This window comes from Colossoma macropomum, unplaced genomic scaffold (genome assembly GCF_904425465.1).
Source record: "Colossoma macropomum unplaced genomic scaffold, Colossoma_macropomum, whole genome shotgun sequence".
Lineage (NCBI taxonomy): Eukaryota > Metazoa > Chordata > Actinopteri > Characiformes > Serrasalmidae > Colossoma > Colossoma macropomum.
This window is the reverse complement of record NW_023495975.1, coordinates 5,208-24,321: the sequence shown is the minus strand read 5'-3', so window position 1 is coordinate 24,321 and position 19,114 is coordinate 5,208. Positions and strand designations below refer to the sequence as shown.

The 19,114-nt window shown below is 39.1% G+C and overlaps 1 protein-coding gene across 2 annotated transcripts; it reads left to right on the top strand.

The window, feature by feature from the left end:
* Positions 1–8,960: 8,960 nt before the first annotated feature.
* LOC118803877 lies at positions 8,961–18,816 on the top strand. Of its 2 annotated transcripts, XM_036564414.1 has the most exons (10): positions 8,961–9,233; positions 9,630–9,941; positions 10,454–10,765; positions 11,278–11,589; positions 14,408–14,503; positions 14,613–14,717; positions 14,809–14,876; positions 17,094–17,156; positions 17,895–17,960; positions 18,657–18,816. In XM_036564414.1, exons 1-10 carry the CDS (start codon positions 9,188–9,190, stop codon positions 18,726–18,728), a joined length of 1,452 nt encoding a protein of 483 aa, XP_036420307.1. In that variant the 5' UTR covers positions 8,961–9,187; the 3' UTR covers positions 18,729–18,816. The 2 variants fall into 2 exon arrangements, with proteins under 2 accessions (XP_036420307.1, XP_036420310.1); XM_036564417.1 differs by lacking the exon at positions 10,454–10,765.
* Positions 18,817–19,114: the final 298 nt, after the last annotated feature.

The following is a 19,114-nucleotide window of genomic DNA, read 5'->3' as shown; positions in this document are numbered from 1 at the left end:
TGATTTGTGCATAAAATGGAGGTTTCTTGTTTATCTTAACCATTTAAGCACCAGACGCTGCTGGAATTTACTACAGCAGTGATGATGAAGATGGAGCAGTCAGTCTACAGCAGAGAATAAAACCAACAGACATCAACAGACCAGCTACTGACAACACATCTGAGCTGCTGACCAGCTACTGACTTTCATACAAGATCAACAGACCAGTTATTGACTTTCACACCAGATCAACAGACCAGATACTGGCTTTCACGCCAGATGAGCAAACCAGCTTCTGACTTTCATGCCAGATCAACAGACCAGCTATGGACTCTCACACCAGATCAACAGACCAGCTACTGATTTTCACACCAGATCAATAGACCAGCTGCTGGCTTTAAAATCAGATCAAGAGACAAAACACCTGAATAAAACATTTGCTTCAGAACTGCAACCATGAGAAGAAGACCAGCCACTGTCCAACACCTAATCAACAGATCACCTACTGACCAACACAACTGAATAAGAGGGACAGAGTACTTGATTTTTTAGTTATTTGGCTTGCCTTAACTCCCAGAATATAACAGCCAACCATGACATGTCGACGTTATTCCTTTCTGTCTCAAAGCAGCAGTAACTGGTAGCTGGTAGTGATCTGTGGTATTTTCCACACTTTACTGTGTTTATCTGGTGCTGTTTTCTGCCTCGCCCCACAGCACTGTAGATTCAACACCTGCCTGACCCAAAACACCTGACCAACTCGTTAGTCAGTTGCTGAGCTGGATCAGATGCTTTAATGTAAGAAAATGTTAAACCGTGCGGAGCTGCAGGGCCTCAGAACCAGGGTTAATAAATACTGATTTAAACAGCTGCAAAGCTCACCTAGTTTACACTTCAGCAGACACTGCTAGGCTAGTTCGCATTAGCAACTGCAAGCTTGAAAGGAGGTACAGCTTCGTTCATCAACTGAGCTGTACCTAATATAGTTAAGTTTTGAATATGTATATATATTATATTAATGCTTCAGCAGACCAAGAGATTCTGGACAATTTCATGGTCCCAACTTTGTGGGAACAGTTTGGGGATGGCCCCTTCCTGTTCCAACATGACTGCGCACCAGTGCACAAAGCAAGGTCCATAAAGACCTAGATGAGCGAGTTTGGTGTGGAAGAACTTGACTGGCCGGCACAGAGTCCTGACCTCAACCAGATAGAACACCTTTGGGATGAATTAGAGCAGAGACTGTGAGCCAGGCCTTCTCGTCCAACATCAGTGTCTGACCTCACAGATGCGCTTATGAAAGAACGGTCAAAAATTCCCATAAACACACTCCTAAACCTTGTGGAAAGCCTTCCCAGAAGAGTTGAAGCTGTTCTAGCTGCAAAGGGTGGGCCGACATCATATTAAACCCTATGGATTAAGAGTGGCATGTCACTCAAGTTCATATGCGTGTGAAGGCAGACGAGCGAATACTTTTGGCGATATAGTGTATGTAAGTTTATTTCTTATTAAAATAATTTTTTCATTTATTCACTTTTTGCTTTCCTTTTATTTGTCATGATGTTGAGTCAGTCATGACAAGTGTGGGGGCTCGTCTGCCTTTTTTTTGTTTTTTGGATTTGTTTTTCTCCCCTCTGTTTTATGAGTAGCTGGGTGCATGCAGTGTTTTTTTAAATGTTTTTGTATTAGCTGATTTTGCTTGATTAGTTTGTTCCCTTTGCCAGGTTTAGTCGAGTGTCTGTGTTTAGGCACAGTGTGTTTTGTTTGGGGGGTGGGATTTGGTTTTCTTTTTGTTTTGTTTTTTTGTATCACTTCTGGGCTGAGGGCATCGCCGTAGCGGTCGGGTTTTGTGGCTCTGGCCAGAAGACTTCTGCCCTGCTGATATTTGGCTGCTTAAAGTGGCTCTTGGAAGGGGTACGAAGACTAGGTTGAGCTTAGATAGTTTTGGTTTAATAGTTAGGGGGAACTTTAATTGCTGTTGCCTCCCCTCCTGTTTGAGTTGTTTGTTTGCTGACTCTGCTTTGTGTTGGCTATGGCTTCTGTTAGTCAGTTTGTTCAGTCACCCTTATTGGATCAGTTTTCTAATGATCAGCTGCTTGAAATTGCTGGTCATTATGATGTTGGGTTATCTATTACTGATAAGCGGCTGAAGGAGAACATTAAAGTTATATTGAAGTCTGCATTGGTAGAAAAGGGTGTTTTGAAGACTTTACCTGTTTCTCCTAGTCCCTCATCTTTGCCAGGTTCTTTGACTTTTGAACAGCGTAAAGAGTTGATACTGTTGGAAAGAGAAGCTAAGGGAAAGATTATTCAAACCTACTTGGAGGGGGAGAAGCAGATTGAGCTGTCCAGGCATCAGTTGGAGCAAAAGCGACTTGAAGTTGAGCGATACCGTTTGGATTTGGTTAAGGCTGGCAGGCTTTCAGATGCTGGATTTTTGGCTGGTGCTGTTGAGTTACCTAGTTTTGATGTAGTTAAGTATCTTCAGTTGCTGCCTAGGTTTGATGAGAGGGATATTGACAGGTTTTTTTCACTGTTTGAGCGTCTGGCTGACGCAAGGGCATGGCATGATGTAGAGCGCACCATGTTGTTACAGTGTGTGTTCACTGGTAAGGCTCAGGAAGCTTATTCTGTGCTCAGTGCAGAGGATGCAGCAGATTATAAGGTGGTTAAGACTGCAGAGGCATACAGGCAAGAATTTAGGTTGTGGCGGAAAGGGGAGAAGCAAACACATGTAGAGTTTGTGAGGGATATTTCATTATCGCTGGTGTACAGCATCGGGTGTTAAGACTTTAGATGAACTGAAAGATTTAATTGTACTGGAACAATTTCAAAATTCTGTTTCTGATTTCCTTGCTACCTATATAAACAAGCGTAAAGTCAAGACTGCATATGATGCTGCTGTTTTCGCAGATGAATTTGTTTTGATTAATAAGACCTCATTTGGCCGCAGGTTCCGTGGGCAGTCTGTTAAAAGGGGCTCAGCATGGCGTCCTTCTCCTAGAACTGGGTTGTATACTGACACTGTAGGGGATGAGTTGTGTCGTTTCCCTAAGGATAGAAATCTTGAGAATGTAAGCCATTACTGTCATGCCAGTGGTCACTGGAAAAGCGAATGTCCCGTTTTGAGGACGATGATGGAGGGCACTCCTTCCAAGCCTTCTAGGACTTCTCCTGGCCAGGTGAAACCTGTTAGCTTGATTGCTGCTGCTCCTTCTTTAATTGAGCCTGATACTGGGAAGTCCTGTGATTCTATGTATTTGCCATTTGTGACAGACGGACGTGTCCATTTAGTGGACTCTACCCAGGAGGTCCCTATTAGGATTTTGCGAGATACTGGGGCATCAGAGTCTTTTATATTAGAATCTGTGTTGCCTTTTTCTTCTGATTCCTATATGGGCAGTGATGTTTTGATTAGGGGAATTGGACTGAATGTTTTGTCGGTTCCTTTATCAACCCTAGTAGGGATTTCAGAGTGTATAATGTTTGAAATTCCCTCATGCCTCTCTGTTTCACTTGAAGTGTTGGAAAGAGAGCAACGTGCTGATCCTTATCTAGGTGAATTGTTTAATAAAGTCCTGCCTGCCTCTGTTATTAAAGATCTGCTTTGAGGTTACTTTTTGGAAGGTGGCCTGTTGTTGAGAAAATGGGTTTCACACAGCATTCATTTTGTGGGAGACTCTATTTTACAAATTGTAGTGCCTAAACAGTTTCGTAGCCTTGTTTTGCAGACCACTCATGATGTGTCAGGACATTTGGGGGTTAGAAAGACCCACAATGGGATACTGCAGCAATTTGTTTGGCCAAAACTAAAAAAGGATGTATCTTTATACATTAAGACTTACCACACTTGCCAGTTGACTGGTAAGCCTAATCAAACTCTGAAACCTGCTCCCCTTTACCCTATTCCTGCTATTAGCCAGCCATTTGAGCATCTGATAGTGGATTGTGTGGGCCCTTTACCCAAGTCCAAAGCAGGAAGTATTTATCTTCTGACTGTGATGTGTCAAGCCACACAATATCCTGCAGCTTATCCTCTTCGTTCTATTACTGCAAAGTCTGTGGTTAAAGCTTTGAAAGCAGTTTTTTGGAATCCCTCGAGTCATTCATTCTGACCAAGGGTCTAATTTTACTTCGTTTGTTTAGCCAGGTATTAAAACATCTCCATGTGAAACATAACTGGGCTACTGCATACCATGCCCAGAGCCAAGGAGCGTTAGAAAGGTTGGATGGATGTATAGACCAGGTAGGGTCTGCCCAATCTGTGAGCAAGTTTAATTTGTGTAAAGGCTATTGGCAGGTTCCTTTACCAAAAAGAGCTCAAGACATATCTGCTTTCATTACACCATTTGGTTTATATTCTTACAGGGTTATGAGTTTTGGGTTGCGAAATGCTCCTGCTACATTTAGGAATACATCTAATGAATCATGTTGTTTCTGGTTTAGAGGGTTGTGCTGTTTATTTGGATGATGTTGTGGTGTTTAGTGATACTTGGGACGCCCACCTTCTCCAAATAAGGGTACTATTTGATCGTTTTGTCAAAGCTACACTTACAATAAACCTGGTTAAATGTGAGTTTGCAAAGGCTACGGTATCATATTTGGGTATGGTTGTTGGGCAGGGACAGGTGCGCCCGTTGCGGTCTAAAGTGAAGGCTATTGATCTGTTTCCCTCTCCCTCCACCAAGAAGGACTTGATGCATTTTCTTGGTATGGTTGGATACTATCGTGCTTTCTGCAAAAACGTTTCTGTAGTGGCAGCACCTCTTACTAACCTATTGTGACAGCAAGTTAAGTTTGACTGGACTCCATCTTGTCAGCGAGCTTTTGAGGAGTTGAAGTCACTCCTTACAGTAGCTCCAGTCTTGGCTGCACCCCGATTGGATCAGTGTTTTCAATTGCATGTTGATGCTAGCAATGTAGGTGTGGGAGCCGTTTTGTTGCAGGTTTCTGAGCATGGCGTAGATCACCCAGCAGGTTTCTTTATCCAGAAAATTCAATTCCTACCAGTTGAATTATTCTGTAATAGAGAAAGAGGCTTTGGCATTAATTTGGGCATTGAAACATTTTGAGGTTTATGTGGGTTCTGGTCGTCCCCTGGTGGTGTATACGGATCACAACCCTCTTACTTTTCTGCATTCTTTACAGAACCCAAACCAGCGGTTGATGAGGTGGTGTCTGTTTTGGCAGGGGTACCACTTGTTCGGATATTAATGGTAATGATAAAATAATTGCTGACACCTTGTCACGTGGCTTTAATAGTGTTTTTAACTGTTTTTTGGTTGCTGCCTTGTCTATGTCTAGCGTTACCTCTTTCTCTTCTGCTACCTTTTCCTTTCAGCTTCTGCCTTAAAATTGCTTCCTAGGCGCCAAGGTTGCTGGTGGACACTGGTGAGTGGGGAGGCTGAGTGGTTTGGGATGGATCAACAGGCACATGTCATTGCAGAATCCGAGCTGTTGGACCCATTCTTCTTGTTGTCCTGTTTTGTTTTGTTTTTTTTAAAGGGGGGTTGTGTGATGGGCCTGTGTCATTACAGGCCTGTGCCATTACAGGTGGAGTTGTAGTGGGTGGGGCTGAAGGCCTCATCAAGAACACTACTTACACCTGTGTGTGTGTGTGTGTGTGTGTGTGCGTGTGTGTGTGTGTGTGTGTGTGTGCGTGTGTGTGTGTGTGTGTGTGTGTGTATATATATTACACAGAACATGGAAAATTATGACAAACTTTGATAATAATGTTGGACATGTGAGCACAATTCCACACTCATTATGATGATTGGCACAAAGTTAACTGGATTACATTAGTGCAGTTTATGTAAATACACATGTATCAGCCTCAGTTTTACTCATTTAATTACACAAATATACGTTAAAGGATACAGTAACAGTAGTTATTCTAGTAGCAGTGTATCTTTATATTAGGTTGAACTGCTGTTCTTCCAGAAAGGCTTTTCTGATTGGACCTGCTGTGGAGTTACCTGTATTATAACAGTACTTACACTGCAGCTGAATGACAACAACAACATCTCCATTTACCTTTACAAGATTTCTCTATATAGAGATATTCTGGAAATACAGTGATATTGATCAATATGATTTGATCAGGTTACCATGTTACAAAACAAATATTCCACAGTAACTATGTAAGAGTTATACTTTAAGATAAGTGGACAGTTCCTGTGTTGTTCCTGTGTTGTTCCTATGAAGTTACAGTGAAATTACAGAATCCCGTCATTGCTTTTTTGGGTGGTACATCACTTTTTTAATGTATTTACATTTTTCAAATTTACTTATAAAGTTTCATGTTGTTTATTACTTAAAGCTAAACATTGACCAGGTTATTATGTCACAAACATACACAAACATACTGCTACAGCTAGATAAGTGTATAAAGTCTTTAGCTAAATGGCAGTTAGTGTTTCTTGTGCAGTTGTAGTTCAAGTACTGTCATACCTCACTTTAAAACTCTTATATGTAGAGGCTTTGTGTTGTTACCTGACATTTAAAACTGTGTTGAACAAAACAATAAAATAATATGTACTAATAAATATTATGCATCTTCTAAGCTGCTTAGCCTTGTAGGTTGTGGAGGGTGCAAAGGAAAGGAAGGGGTGAAACACCCTGGACAGGTCGCCAGTCCATCACACAGCCATATACATTCACACTAGGGGAAATTATTGTTTCCACTTGACCTGATGTCTTTGCACCTTGGGAAGAAACAGCTAAACAAATATTATTTTAATAAAAAATAAACATTACAACATCCATCCATCCTCTAAACCGCTTATCCTTCTGGGTCACGGTGGGGTGCTGGAGCCTATCCCAGCTGTCATTGGGCGGAAGGCAGGATACACCCTGGACAGGTCGCCAGTCCATCGCAGGGCAGACAGAGAGACATACACATTCACACACTCACTCACACCTAGGGGCAATTTAGCACGTCCAATCAGCCTGACTGCATGTCTTTGGACTGTGGGAGGAAACCGGAGTACCCCCACGCAGACACGGGGAGAACAGGCAAACTCCACACAGAAATGACCCTGGTCACCCAGCCAGGAATTGAACCCAGGCCATTTTTGCTGTGAGGCGACAGCGCTACCCACTGCGCCACCGTGCCGCCTTAAACATTACAACATGAAATACTAAAAACATTTTAATGAATACATTTCTAGTATTGATTTTACTAATGATAATCTTTTGCTTTCAAATGCACTGAAAACCTACACTTCTAATATATAAAGTCATGGCCGAAAGTGTTGGCACCCCTGAAATTTTTCCAGAAAATGACGTATTTCTCCCAGAAAATTATTGCAATTACATGTTTTGTTATACACATGTTTATTTCCTTTGTGTGTATTGGAACAACACAAAAAACAGAAAAAAAGCCAAAAATGATATAAGTTCATGCAAAACTCCAAAAATGGGCCGGACAAAATTATTGGCACCTTTTCAAAATTGTGGGTAAATAACTTTGTTTCAAGCATGTGATGCTCGTTCAAACTCACCTGTGGCAAGTAACAGGTGTGGACAATATAAAAATCACACCTGAAACCAGATAAAAAGGAGAGAAGTTGACTCAATCTTTGCATTGTGTGTCTGTGTGTGCCACACTAAGCATGGAGAACAGAAAGAGGAGAAGAGAACTGTCTGAGGACTTGAGAACCAAAATTGTGGAAAAATATCAACAATCTCAAGGTTACAAGTCCATCTCCAGAGATCTTGATTTGACAAAATCAAAAAGTTTACAACCCATGGCACTGTAGCTAATCTCCCTGGACGTGGACGGAAGAGAAAAATTGATGAAAGGTTGCAACGCAGGATAGTCCAGATGGTGGATTAGCAGCCCCAATCAAGTTCCAAAGAAATTCAAGCTGTCCTGCAGGCTCAGTGTGCATCAGTGTCAGCGTGAACTATCCATCGATATTTGAATGAAATGAAACGCTATGGCAGGAGACCCAGGAGGACCTCACTGCTGATACAGAGACATAAAAAAGCTAGACTGCAGTTTGCCAAAATGTACAAAACTAAGCCAAAATCCTTCTGGGAAAACATCTTGTGGACAGATGAGACCAAGATAGAGCTTTTTGGTAAAGCACATCATTCTACTGTTTACCAAAAATGGAATGAGGCCTACAAAGAAAAGAACACAGTACCTACAGTCAAATATGGTGGCGGTTCAAAGATGTTTTGGGGTTGTTTTGCTGCCTCTGGCACTGGGGGCCTTGACTGTGTGCATGGCATCATGAAATCTGAAGATTACCAAAGGATTTTGGGTCACAATGTAGGGCCCAGAAAAAAAGCTGGGTTTGCATCCTAGGTCATTGGTCTTCCAGCAGGACAAAAACCCCAAAGATACTTCAAAAAGCACCCAGAAATGGATGGAAACAAGGCGCTGGAGAGTTCTGAAGTGGCCAGCAATCCACACACACCTGTGTCCGGCCCATTTTTGGAGTTTTGCGCGAAATGATATCATTTTTGGCTTTTTTTGTTTTCTCTGTTTTTTTGTGTTGTTTCAATACACACAAAGGAAATAAACATGTGTATAACAAAACATATGTAATTGCAATAATTTTCTGGGAGAAATACTTCATTTTCTTGAAAGATTTCAGGGGTGCCAACACTTTCGGCCACGACTGTACATTTTCATGTAGACTGTAAAAAATGAAGGATTGTTAGTTTAAACACTGATAAAGACCCAGAGGATTGCTAACACAAACCGCATATCAAAGGGTGGGCTTTGGGTCGGTGGAACTACAATGAGGGGTTCTTAACAAAGTGTCTACTAACTGTATAGAGAGAAAAAGAAAGAGGGGCGGGGCTTTAACAACAAATGACTACATGTGATGTTGTGCACTGTGTGCTACAAGAGAAGGAAGAGGAAGAGCTGACAGGATGCTGTCACATCACTATATTTGGTGTGTGTGAGTGACAGAGAGAGAAAGATGAGCTCATCTGAACACAGTTCCTCTTTCAGGTGCAAACGTTTGAGTGCGGAAGAGTCCAGTGAAGTCCTGCTGAGAGAGATACAGGATTTGCTCGTGTGCTGGTTGTGTCAGGTAGACTGTAGGTCTGAAAAGAGCTCTGCAGAAGTACTGAGGTAGTGTAGTTTATGAGTAGCTAACAGATCGGTCAGTAGAGCGAGTGTAGGAGTGGTCATATCTGCAGTCGTGTGTCTCTGTATGTAGTGAGGAGGTTCTGTAACTCAGGAAGAATGCAGGTTTGTTTGTATCTGCTGCTTGTGCTCCATGTTGCTGAAGGTGAGTGCACTGTTATATCTCCTACTGTAGATACTAGTATAACACAGTACTGTGTAAAAATTAATTCAAAGTCAGGCCATAATATTAATGATGGCACTTGGGTGTAAGGATATGCATTTAGCAGCAGTTAAAATCATTTAAGTTGATTGTTTGCCTTCAAAGCCACTTCCAACCACATATTTCAAGTAATTATAACTGTTTCACCACTTAAGCTGATGTGAGTTTCTCAACAGTATAATAACACAATTAATATTAAACTGATTTAGGAAAACTGTGCTTAGGCTGGTCAAGCATGTCTTTTAATGGCAATACCTTGAAAGTAAAATCCTGTTCATGGTTGATCAAGTGTTACACAAGTGATGACAGTGAAGGTCATTAACTGGTGTGTTTCTGCAGGCTGCACACTGAAAGGCCATGGGCAGTTAAAAGAGATTACTGCATACACAGGAGGGTCAGTACTGCTGCCCTGCTACTGCACTGACCCACAAGTCACACCTGAGACATTCACCTGGAATAAATTCTACTCAAACATAATGAAAGAGATATCCAGTGAGAGTGGTCAGTACAGAAACAGAGTTCAGCTGGTTAATGGTCACTCTCCAGGAAATCTCTCTCTACTCATATCAAACCTGACTGAAGGGGATGGAGGAGATTACAGATGTAGAGTTAAAGGCGGCGCATACAGAAACATCAGACTCACTGTTAAAGGTAAAACTCTGTTTTGACTCACATGCATTGTACAGTGAGTATCTCATAACTAGACACTTGATAGAATCAACTTAAAAGCTGTTTTAGGTAAAAATTACACCTACATTAGTTCTCCAGCTTTGCAGTAGCACTAGAATGAAGACTAATGCTTCCAGATTCTGTTGTAATGATGGTGAATTGTTTAAATAATTATTACTTTACATAGTTACATAAACTGATACTCCATGCTTGAAGTCAAGAGTAGTAGATTGATTTATATTTCACAGCTATTGTCAAACATTTTGTAGTGCAGCTTCATTTATGCAGTAAAGGTTTAATAGTGAATGGCTGCTTGTAGCAGTAGTCAGGTTTGTGGAGCTGAAGACAGAAAATTCAATAATATGGTATTTTATGATAAACCATTTGGTCGGTTTCTCACTTATCGTTCTTAATTAAATGGTAATATTTAGTGCTTCTGGATGAGTTTTCACATGCAAACAATAATCCTTAATCCTAAATGTGTGTTTCTGTAGACTGCACTCTGACCAACAATAAAGAAACATTACAAATCACAGCTCGTACAGGAGAGTCAGTACTGCTGCCCTGCTCCTGCACTGAGCTACGTCTCAAACCTGAGACATTCAGCTGGAATAAATACATCAATAATATTTATCAGAGGATACACGTTAAACATGATGAGTACAGAGACAGAGTTCAGCTGGTTAATGGTCACTCTCCAGGAAATCTCTCTCTACTCATATCAAACCTGACTGAAGAGGATGGAGGAAATTACAGATGTACAGTTAAAGGCGACACATTCAGAGACATCAGACTCACTGTTAAAGGTAAAACTCTGTTTTGACTCACATGCATTGTACAGTGAGTATCTCATAACTAGACACTTGATAGAATCAACTTAAAAGCTCTTTTAGGTAAAAGTTACACCTGCATTAGTTCTCCGGCTTTGCAGTAGCACTAGAATGAAGACTAATCCTTCCAGATTCTGTTGTAATGATGGTGAATTGTTGAAATAATTGTTACTTTACATAGTTACATAAACTGATACTCCATGCTTGAAGTCAAGAGTAGTAGATTGATTTATATTTCACAGCTATTGTCAAACTTTTTGTAGTGCAGCTTCATTTATTCAGTAAAGGTTTAATAGTGAATGGCTGCTTGTAGCAGTAGTCAGGTTTGTGGAGCTGAAGACAGAAAATTCAATAATATGGTATTTTATGATAAACCATTTGGTCGGTTTCTCACTTATCGTTCTTAATTAAATGGTAATATTTAGTGCTTCTGGATGAGTTTTCACATGCAAACAATAATCCTTAATCCTAAATGTGTGTTTCTGTAGGCTGCACTCTGACCAACAATAAAGAAACATTACAAATCACAGCTCGTACAGGAGAGTCAGTACTGCTGCCCTGCTCCTGCACTGAGCTACGTCTCAAACCTGAGACATTCAGCTGGAATAAATACATCAATAATATTTATCAGAGGATACACGTTAAACATGATGAGTACAGAGACAGAGTTCAGCTGGTTAATGGTCACTCTCCAGGAAATCTCTCTCTACTCATATCAAACCTGACTGAAGCGGATGGAGGAGATTACAGATGTACAGTTAAAGGCGACACATTCAGAGACATCAGACTCACTGTTAAAGGTAAAACTCTGTTTTGACTCACATGCATTGTACAGTGAGTATCTCATAACTAGACACTTGATAGAATCAACTTAAAAGCTCTTTTAGGTAAAAGTTACACCTGCATTAGTTCTCCGGCTTTGCAGTAGCACTAGAATGAAGACTAATCCTTCCAGATTCTGTTGTAATGATGGTGAATTGTTGAAATAATTGTTACTTTACATAGTTACATAAACTGATACTCCATGCTTGAAGTCAAGAGTAGTAGATTGATTTATATTTCACAGCTATTGTCAAACTTTTTGTAGTGCAGCTTCATTTATTCAGTAAAGGTTTAATAGTGGATGGCTGCTTGTAGCAGTAGTCAGGTTTGTGGAGCTGAAGACAGAAAATTCAATAATATGGTATTTTATGATAAACCATTTGGTCGGTTTCTCACTTATCGTTCTTAATTAAATGGTAATATTTAGTGCTTCTGGATGAGTTTTCACATGCAAACAATAATCCTCAATCCTAAATGTGTGTTTCTGTAGGCTGCACTCTGACCAACAATAAAGAAACATTAGAAATCACAGCTTGTACAGGAGGGTCAGTACTGCTGCCCTGCTCCTGCACTGAGCTACGTCTCAAACCTGAGACATTCAGCTGGAATAAATACATCAATAAAATAGATGAATAAATACAGAATAAAAGAATAAATACATGGTGTTCCTTGTGTTGAATGTAGTTTCTGGTTTAAATCTATTCAGCCTCTTTTCCAGCTATTTGTATATGTTTTCGTCCTGTCACCTCAAGCCCCTGATTTATAAACATATTAGTGTTTGTTCGCATGGCTATTCATGAAGATGCATCTCAGGGCATTCAGTATGTGGTTATTTGACACATTAGCAAGACTTTTCTAATTTGTATCAGATAAATACTCTCCCTTCTGGCTGCTCTGTTATCTGCCTATGTCATATCATTCCTTGGAAATGAAGGCCACATATTGTCAGGCTGGATAATTTAAGTTCTTCTGTGAAAAGCCGTTTAAAATGGGGTTCATTTGCATATATGCTATGTAGCATCAAACTCAACCATCGTACCACCCACTGCTGATAGTGTAATGAATATTATTTGTTAGTACTATTTGTACATGCGAAGAGTCTTTCCTTCTAATATCAGTTATATTTATTTGAAACAAGAAAACAAGAAAAGAATTCAAAGTATTCCAATGATCTTTCAGAATCCCACAGCCATCTTTTTGGTATGCAACTTCATGTTCATTTGGTTGTGCAGTTGTGATTTCTTATAAGATAACAAAGCCATAGCCGATCCAGAAAGGGCAGTAAAACATTTTAACTTAAAACCTCTGTTTAAATTTCATTTTCAAAGCATATTCGCCAGTGTACTCCAGAGGATTGCTTTGATTTTATTTGATTTGTTGCCATGTTGCTAATGGCATACTGAGACACTAAATGGTATGCAAAATGGTGCAGTACCATTAGAAGTGCACTCATTAGTGTGATAGGTAAAGCACAGAAGTAGGAGGTTTGGAATGAAGCATTAGATCAGCCAGTGAGACGTGTTCAACACTCTAGCAGCTCTAGTGACTGATTATAGCTGTTGTGCAACCCAGTTGTGGGTTGGAAGTTAGGGAACCAGACTTGTTACTGGAAGGTCGTCGGTTTAATTCTCTGAGCTGACAGTATGTGACTGAATTGCCCTTGAGCACCTAACCCCCAACTGCTCCCTGGGCACTGCGGGCAAGTGTGCTCACTGCCCCCTAGTGTGTGTGTGTTCACTAGTGTGTATGTGGTGTTTCACTGCACGGATGGGTTAAATGCGGAGGTGAAATTTCCTCATTGTGGGACTAATAAGGGTCACTTAATCTTACTTAAAGATTTGATGGTATTTCTTGTTTTAGGATGTATTTATTGATGTAAATTGATGACTTTGCATGAATTAAAAAAATAAAGTCAGCTTATTTTAGTTTCATATTCATCAGCTTTGTTTTCTACATTTCTATATCCAGTCCACCAATCCAGCTCATCTTCTCCACAAAGAATTTTCTGAAGACAGTGTCTAAAGTGTTCACATATATTTTCAGCTTTTTCATGGTCATTCTAGTCTTTTTTGCTTGGTCTTCATCCACCTGCAGTGTTGTAGCTGCAGAAAGCATGATGAGATTAGATCATGGCACAGTCAGAGTTACAGCACTCCAAGATAGGAAGAAAGTGTTCTTAATGACATAATCAAATACTACGAATAACAGCTAATGTGTAAAGGAAGACACATTTTATTTCTCTAATAAAGTTGATATCAATTAACCAGTGTACCCACACAACATAGTACTAAAACTATTACATTTCACATCACAGCAACTCACCTATCCACCAAAGCCCCTCCCCACAAGACCCCCTCTGAGTACAACATTACCATGGAGCAAAGGCAGTCAAGAGCAATAACCTCTGCAACAATAATGCAAACACACAACCAGTTCTCATAATAGGGTTATAATAATGTCTATCAAAAATACTATATATTCCCATAATGCAGGCTGGGGTCTGAGATTCTGTGGCAAATGTAACATGTTATGAACACTACTTTTATAATTCATTATACATTACAAATTATAATTTATATTATTCATAATGCATAATAAACCTGGCAATGAATTTTAATACATTTTTCTAAATGTTTATCATCATGTTTATAATGCCTTATTAATGCATTATAACAAGTTATGAATGTGTTCATAGATTCTTGTAGACATGGTATTCATAGAAAGTGCTCTTGTATGTGTAAATCCCAGATTTGTCTCTTACAGTGGCCACAATTAAACCTATAACTTCTTTTCCAGTGAACAAGGACCTTCCACCCAGTCCAACCATAAAGTCTAAAAGAAACAGTATTGTCACTTCAACCCAATCTTCTTTGACAACACCATCAAAAAATGGTAATGATACATTCATTACATTAACTCGATCACACATATAATAAAGTTTCCTAACCAATTACACACATAGTTGCATAAATGTTTATTCTCTTTCTTTTTTCAAATGCAGGTTCATCCGGTTCACCAACCAAGCCTGAGTTCTTTATTTATGCTGCTGAGGGGGGCTTACTACTGTTGATAATACTCACTGGGATCATCTATTGGAGATACAGAGGTACAGATACATGCACAGATCCTATTTACATTTTAGTGTTTGTAGCTCTGTGCAATTTCTCTATGTAAATGTCTGTGGTTTGACTCTGCAGCTCAGAGACGAAGGCAGATGGAGAGCTGTGAGAGAAAATCAGGATGGAGAGAAGATCAGGAGACACAGGTAAGATCAGAAGAATAACCTCCCTTTTAGTGCTAATATGTCATCTCTGTTGCAAGACAGCCTTTTTTTTCAGTGACAAGGCATATATCCCCTCCTCCTATCACTGCTTAGCAAAATTTGCCATCCACTATTAACCTCTTAGTTCATCAGGGCCCACCGGAGGGCCCAAGCTTTTATTACACGCTTCTGTATCCTAAGAATAGCTCAGCCAGTTTGCACTGAAGTCTCTGTAATTACTGAATAATAAGCCTTAGTATATAATAAGCCTGGGATTTAAAGTGGTTCAGTTGGTGAAGCTTTAAGTCTTTAGTAGCCTGCAAGAGTTTCCAGAATTTCCCAAAACAACTCTTATGTTGCTCAAAAATTATTTCATATTTCATATTTTTTTTTTTCTTTTTTTGTGAAGTTCGCAGCATCTTGATATAAAGTTTAGGCTATATTGCATGTCACTGTTGGGGTCTGCAAAAAAAAAAGCCTGCAAAAAAATAGCCTTTTGACATTGCAGTCATCCACTTGAATTTGACAGCTGAGTGTAAACCTGACAGGTAGGTTAGCTGGTCCTATAATATAGTAACTACATTTTAAAGCCAAAATTAGGCTAAACATTAATAATATAATGACATCAGCATTGGTTTGAAACTTGCATTAGATTAGTACCTGGCTTTCAGTTGTATTCGTTTAGACATGCAATAACCATTCTTAAAATTACTTTCAGGCTTAGTAAATCGCTCTGTGGGTGCTTAATTCATTTATTTGCACTGACACTGCCCAGGATTTTGCACTCTCAGGAAGAAACACTTAAATGTTGCATTTTCATTAAGGCAAACACACAAAATGGACAGCATGAACTATTTTGCTATTTGAAACAAACCTTTAGTAAATCAAAGCCTGAGCTGGCAGCTCATTATACACTTAAAAATAAAGGTGCTAGAATGGTTTCTTTGTGAGCACCACTTTTGGTTCCCTAAAGATACTTTCAATGGATGGTTCTTTAGAGAAGCATTTATGTAATGACATGCAGTTGAAAAAACTTCCACATAATGTAAATGGTCTGGAAAGAACCTTGAAATTGTTAAGGAAAATAATCATTTAAAAAGGTTTAAAGGCTTTAAAAAGTTCTTCACCCCCTCACACACCTCTGTTTCAAATATGATTCTTTATGGAATCAAAAGTGGATCTTCTATGGCACCACTTATATATGCACTTACATCCAAAGGTAATTATATTGATGCACTTTGTAGGTTTACAATTACTGACTGTAGCCCAACTGTTACTGCATAATTTGTCAGCCCATTTCTAGCTCATTCATTAATATGAATAGACCACCACTGAATGACCACTCTACCATGCGTGGGGCTGGTATGAGTGCATCAGGCTTTCACAAACTTTATAGTCACTGCTAGGTTGAGGAATAGCCTCCTATCCAGTGACATCCTGCCAATAGTGGTCCTGTAAACAGAAACTGACCATCGATGAAGGCCTAGAGGATAGCTAACATAAACTGTGCATGTAAAAAAGACTAGTGTCTGACCGTGCACCTTCAAGGCTTTCCAGCATTATATGTATAGAAATTAAAGTGTTCAAACACCTCAGCAGTGCTGCTGCAGCTGATACACTTGTACCACCAACAACACACACAGTACCATGTTGCTACTGGTACTATGATAGTGCCACTGTGCTGGAAATTGTCCACCTAATTGTATCTGGTGATCCAATTGTGCTTTCTTTCCATTGGTGATGGAATCTCATTCCATTGGTGTTATCCGGTCAGTGGTCTTCTCTTTCCATTGGTAGTACAAAAAGGACTATGCTGCAACAGATGCAGCTTACTCTTAAACATGGTTATAGCCACACATTTGAATGTTTATATGGTTGATTTAATGAAATAAATGGTTCTTCTCTTGATGGAAAACCTGCTGTATATGGTTCTTAGTCATAGAGAAGTCATAGAACCATTTTTGCTAAGAGTAGGGATAACCAATGAGTATAGGTCAGGGGTTCCCAATCCTGGTCCTGGAGACCCCATTATATGCACAGTTTTATTCTTTCCTTTACCTAGCACCCCTTATTTGACTCATTAATTAGCTCATGTACCAGATCAAATGTTTTAAAATAGGAAAAACACAAGCATGTGCAAAGCGTGGAGTCCTAATTTGGTATTCCTGTATTTTAATGTGTTTATAACCTGTGTAAATTACCAAATTTGTGTTGTTACAGAATGATTCTGAGGTGCTGTACGCTACTGTAAATGATGACAAATGCAACAAAGTTCAAGAAACGGTGAGTATCATTGCAGTCATGTGTTTACTCTGTCTTCCATGTGTATAATGACATTTCATAATGCTTCAATATAGAAGAATATTATAATGGACAATAAGCCAATAGTTGGTAATTAAGCTGCTTATTACTATATTATTAAGCAATAACTAGGTTGAAATAAACATTTTCCAGAGCACCTCTAACTGTGCATTGTAGATCATAAACTCCCTCACTATTTGGTATCCAGTATGCCCTTATTAAACCTTATCAAGCCAATAACTGTTAGATAGGATATTAAGCCAACTTTGAACTGGCTGCTAATTACTACAAGAAGCAGCTAGACTGAATTAAGCATTTTCAAGAGCATTTATGTTTGTGTAAAAACATAACTAGAAATAAAATACAGGAGGTCTTGCACTTGACTGGTCTTCAGAAAACAGATAGGCTACAGTCAGTGAATTTAAACCTGTAAAGTGCACCTGTATGGTATACTCTTGAAAAAAGGTTACATATGGAACCACCCATTTCAATGCATGCAGAGTTCTATGCATGGTTAAATGTTTATCCTCAATGGTAGAAAACTTGTTGTATATGGTTCCTCATGTAAGAGGCAGGAAAACACAATAATCTGCAAAGCATGGGGTCCCAAGGACTGACTTTGGGAGTCCTTAGTGTAGTTACAAGGTAGGTATTACTGTATTCTATCATATTCGTTGTAGTTCATAATCTGTATAATTTACCAAATTTGTGTTCTTTCAGAACAATTGTGAGGTGCTGTACGCTGCTGTGGATAAAGAAGACAAACGCAAAAAAGTTGAAGAAAACGTGAGTAATATTGCAATCGTATGTTTACTCTTTCTTACATGTACCTAACACCTCAGTATCGGGGGACATTCTAATGCCCAACAAGCCAGTAGTTGGTAATTAAGAAGCTGCTTATGAAATAAGCATTTTTAAAGCATCTTTATTTGTATGTTATACATCATAAACTTTTACACATATTTGGTGTCCATTATGCCCTTATTAAGCCTTATCAAGACAACAACTGTTAAGCAACTGTTAATCAAGCCAAATTCTAAATGGCTGTTAATTATCAAGCAGCAACGAGACTGAATTAAACAGTTTCCAGAGCATTTTTATCCATATATTATATAGTGTAAAGTTTAAATGCACTCTAGTTTACACAGTATTTTTATAGAAAAAAAATACAATGACAATGAAATTAAAATAAAGGAGATCTTGTACTTAACTGGTCTTGAGAAAACAAGCAAAATCAGAGACTGGAAACACGACAAAACTGACCTTTAATGTATGATGCATATTACTTCAATAGTATATACACAAATAATAGTGCTTTGAAAGATCATTTCCCCCTAATTATTGCTTAATAATGTAGCAATGAGCAGCTGGTTAGTTACTAAACAATGGCTTGTTAAGGCTTATTAAGCTTATTAAATAGTATTAAATGGTATTATAATGTTGAAGTGTTAGCTGAAATGTGTTAATGTGTTATTTCTGCAGGATGATGTGACGTATTCTACTGTAGTCTACTTCGAAAGATCAACATCAGCAACTGTACTGTTAGACACGTAAGAAACTACTGAATACGCCAGCATCAAACTGAATTAACTCACACACAAACACACACACACACACACACACACACACACACATACAAACATACACACACACATAGCCCCAACACACACACATACCCATATTCACACATACCTACCTAACCCCTACACACAGATTTGATGATTATAATGAACATTTATTGTGTTAATGGTTGTTGTGGTCAGTCAAATTACCTTCTTTCTCATTGTATTACATCTGCATACGTCTCCATTTTGCAATATTTCTTTTTCCAAGTTTGTAAATTTGCAGAAAACATTTTTTAGACCTCCTTTTTTATGTTTACATATTTCGCTTCTAAAAGGTACTGCATTTTGTTTTTATTACATTGAGAATTACTTTAA

Bases quoted from the DNA above. Each gene is read 5' to 3' on its own strand.
- LOC118803877 (XM_036564414.1), top strand. From the start codon at position 9,188: ATGCAGGTTTGTTTGTATCTGCTGCTTGTGCTCCATGTTGCTGAAG. The intron at 14,504-14,612 runs GTAATGATACAT...TTTCAAATGCAG, and splicing joins GACAACACCATCAAAAAATG to GTTCATCCGGTTCACCAACC. The intron at 17,157-17,894 runs GTGAGTATCATT...GTGTTCTTTCAG, and splicing joins GCAACAAAGTTCAAGAAACG to AACAATTGTGAGGTGCTGTA.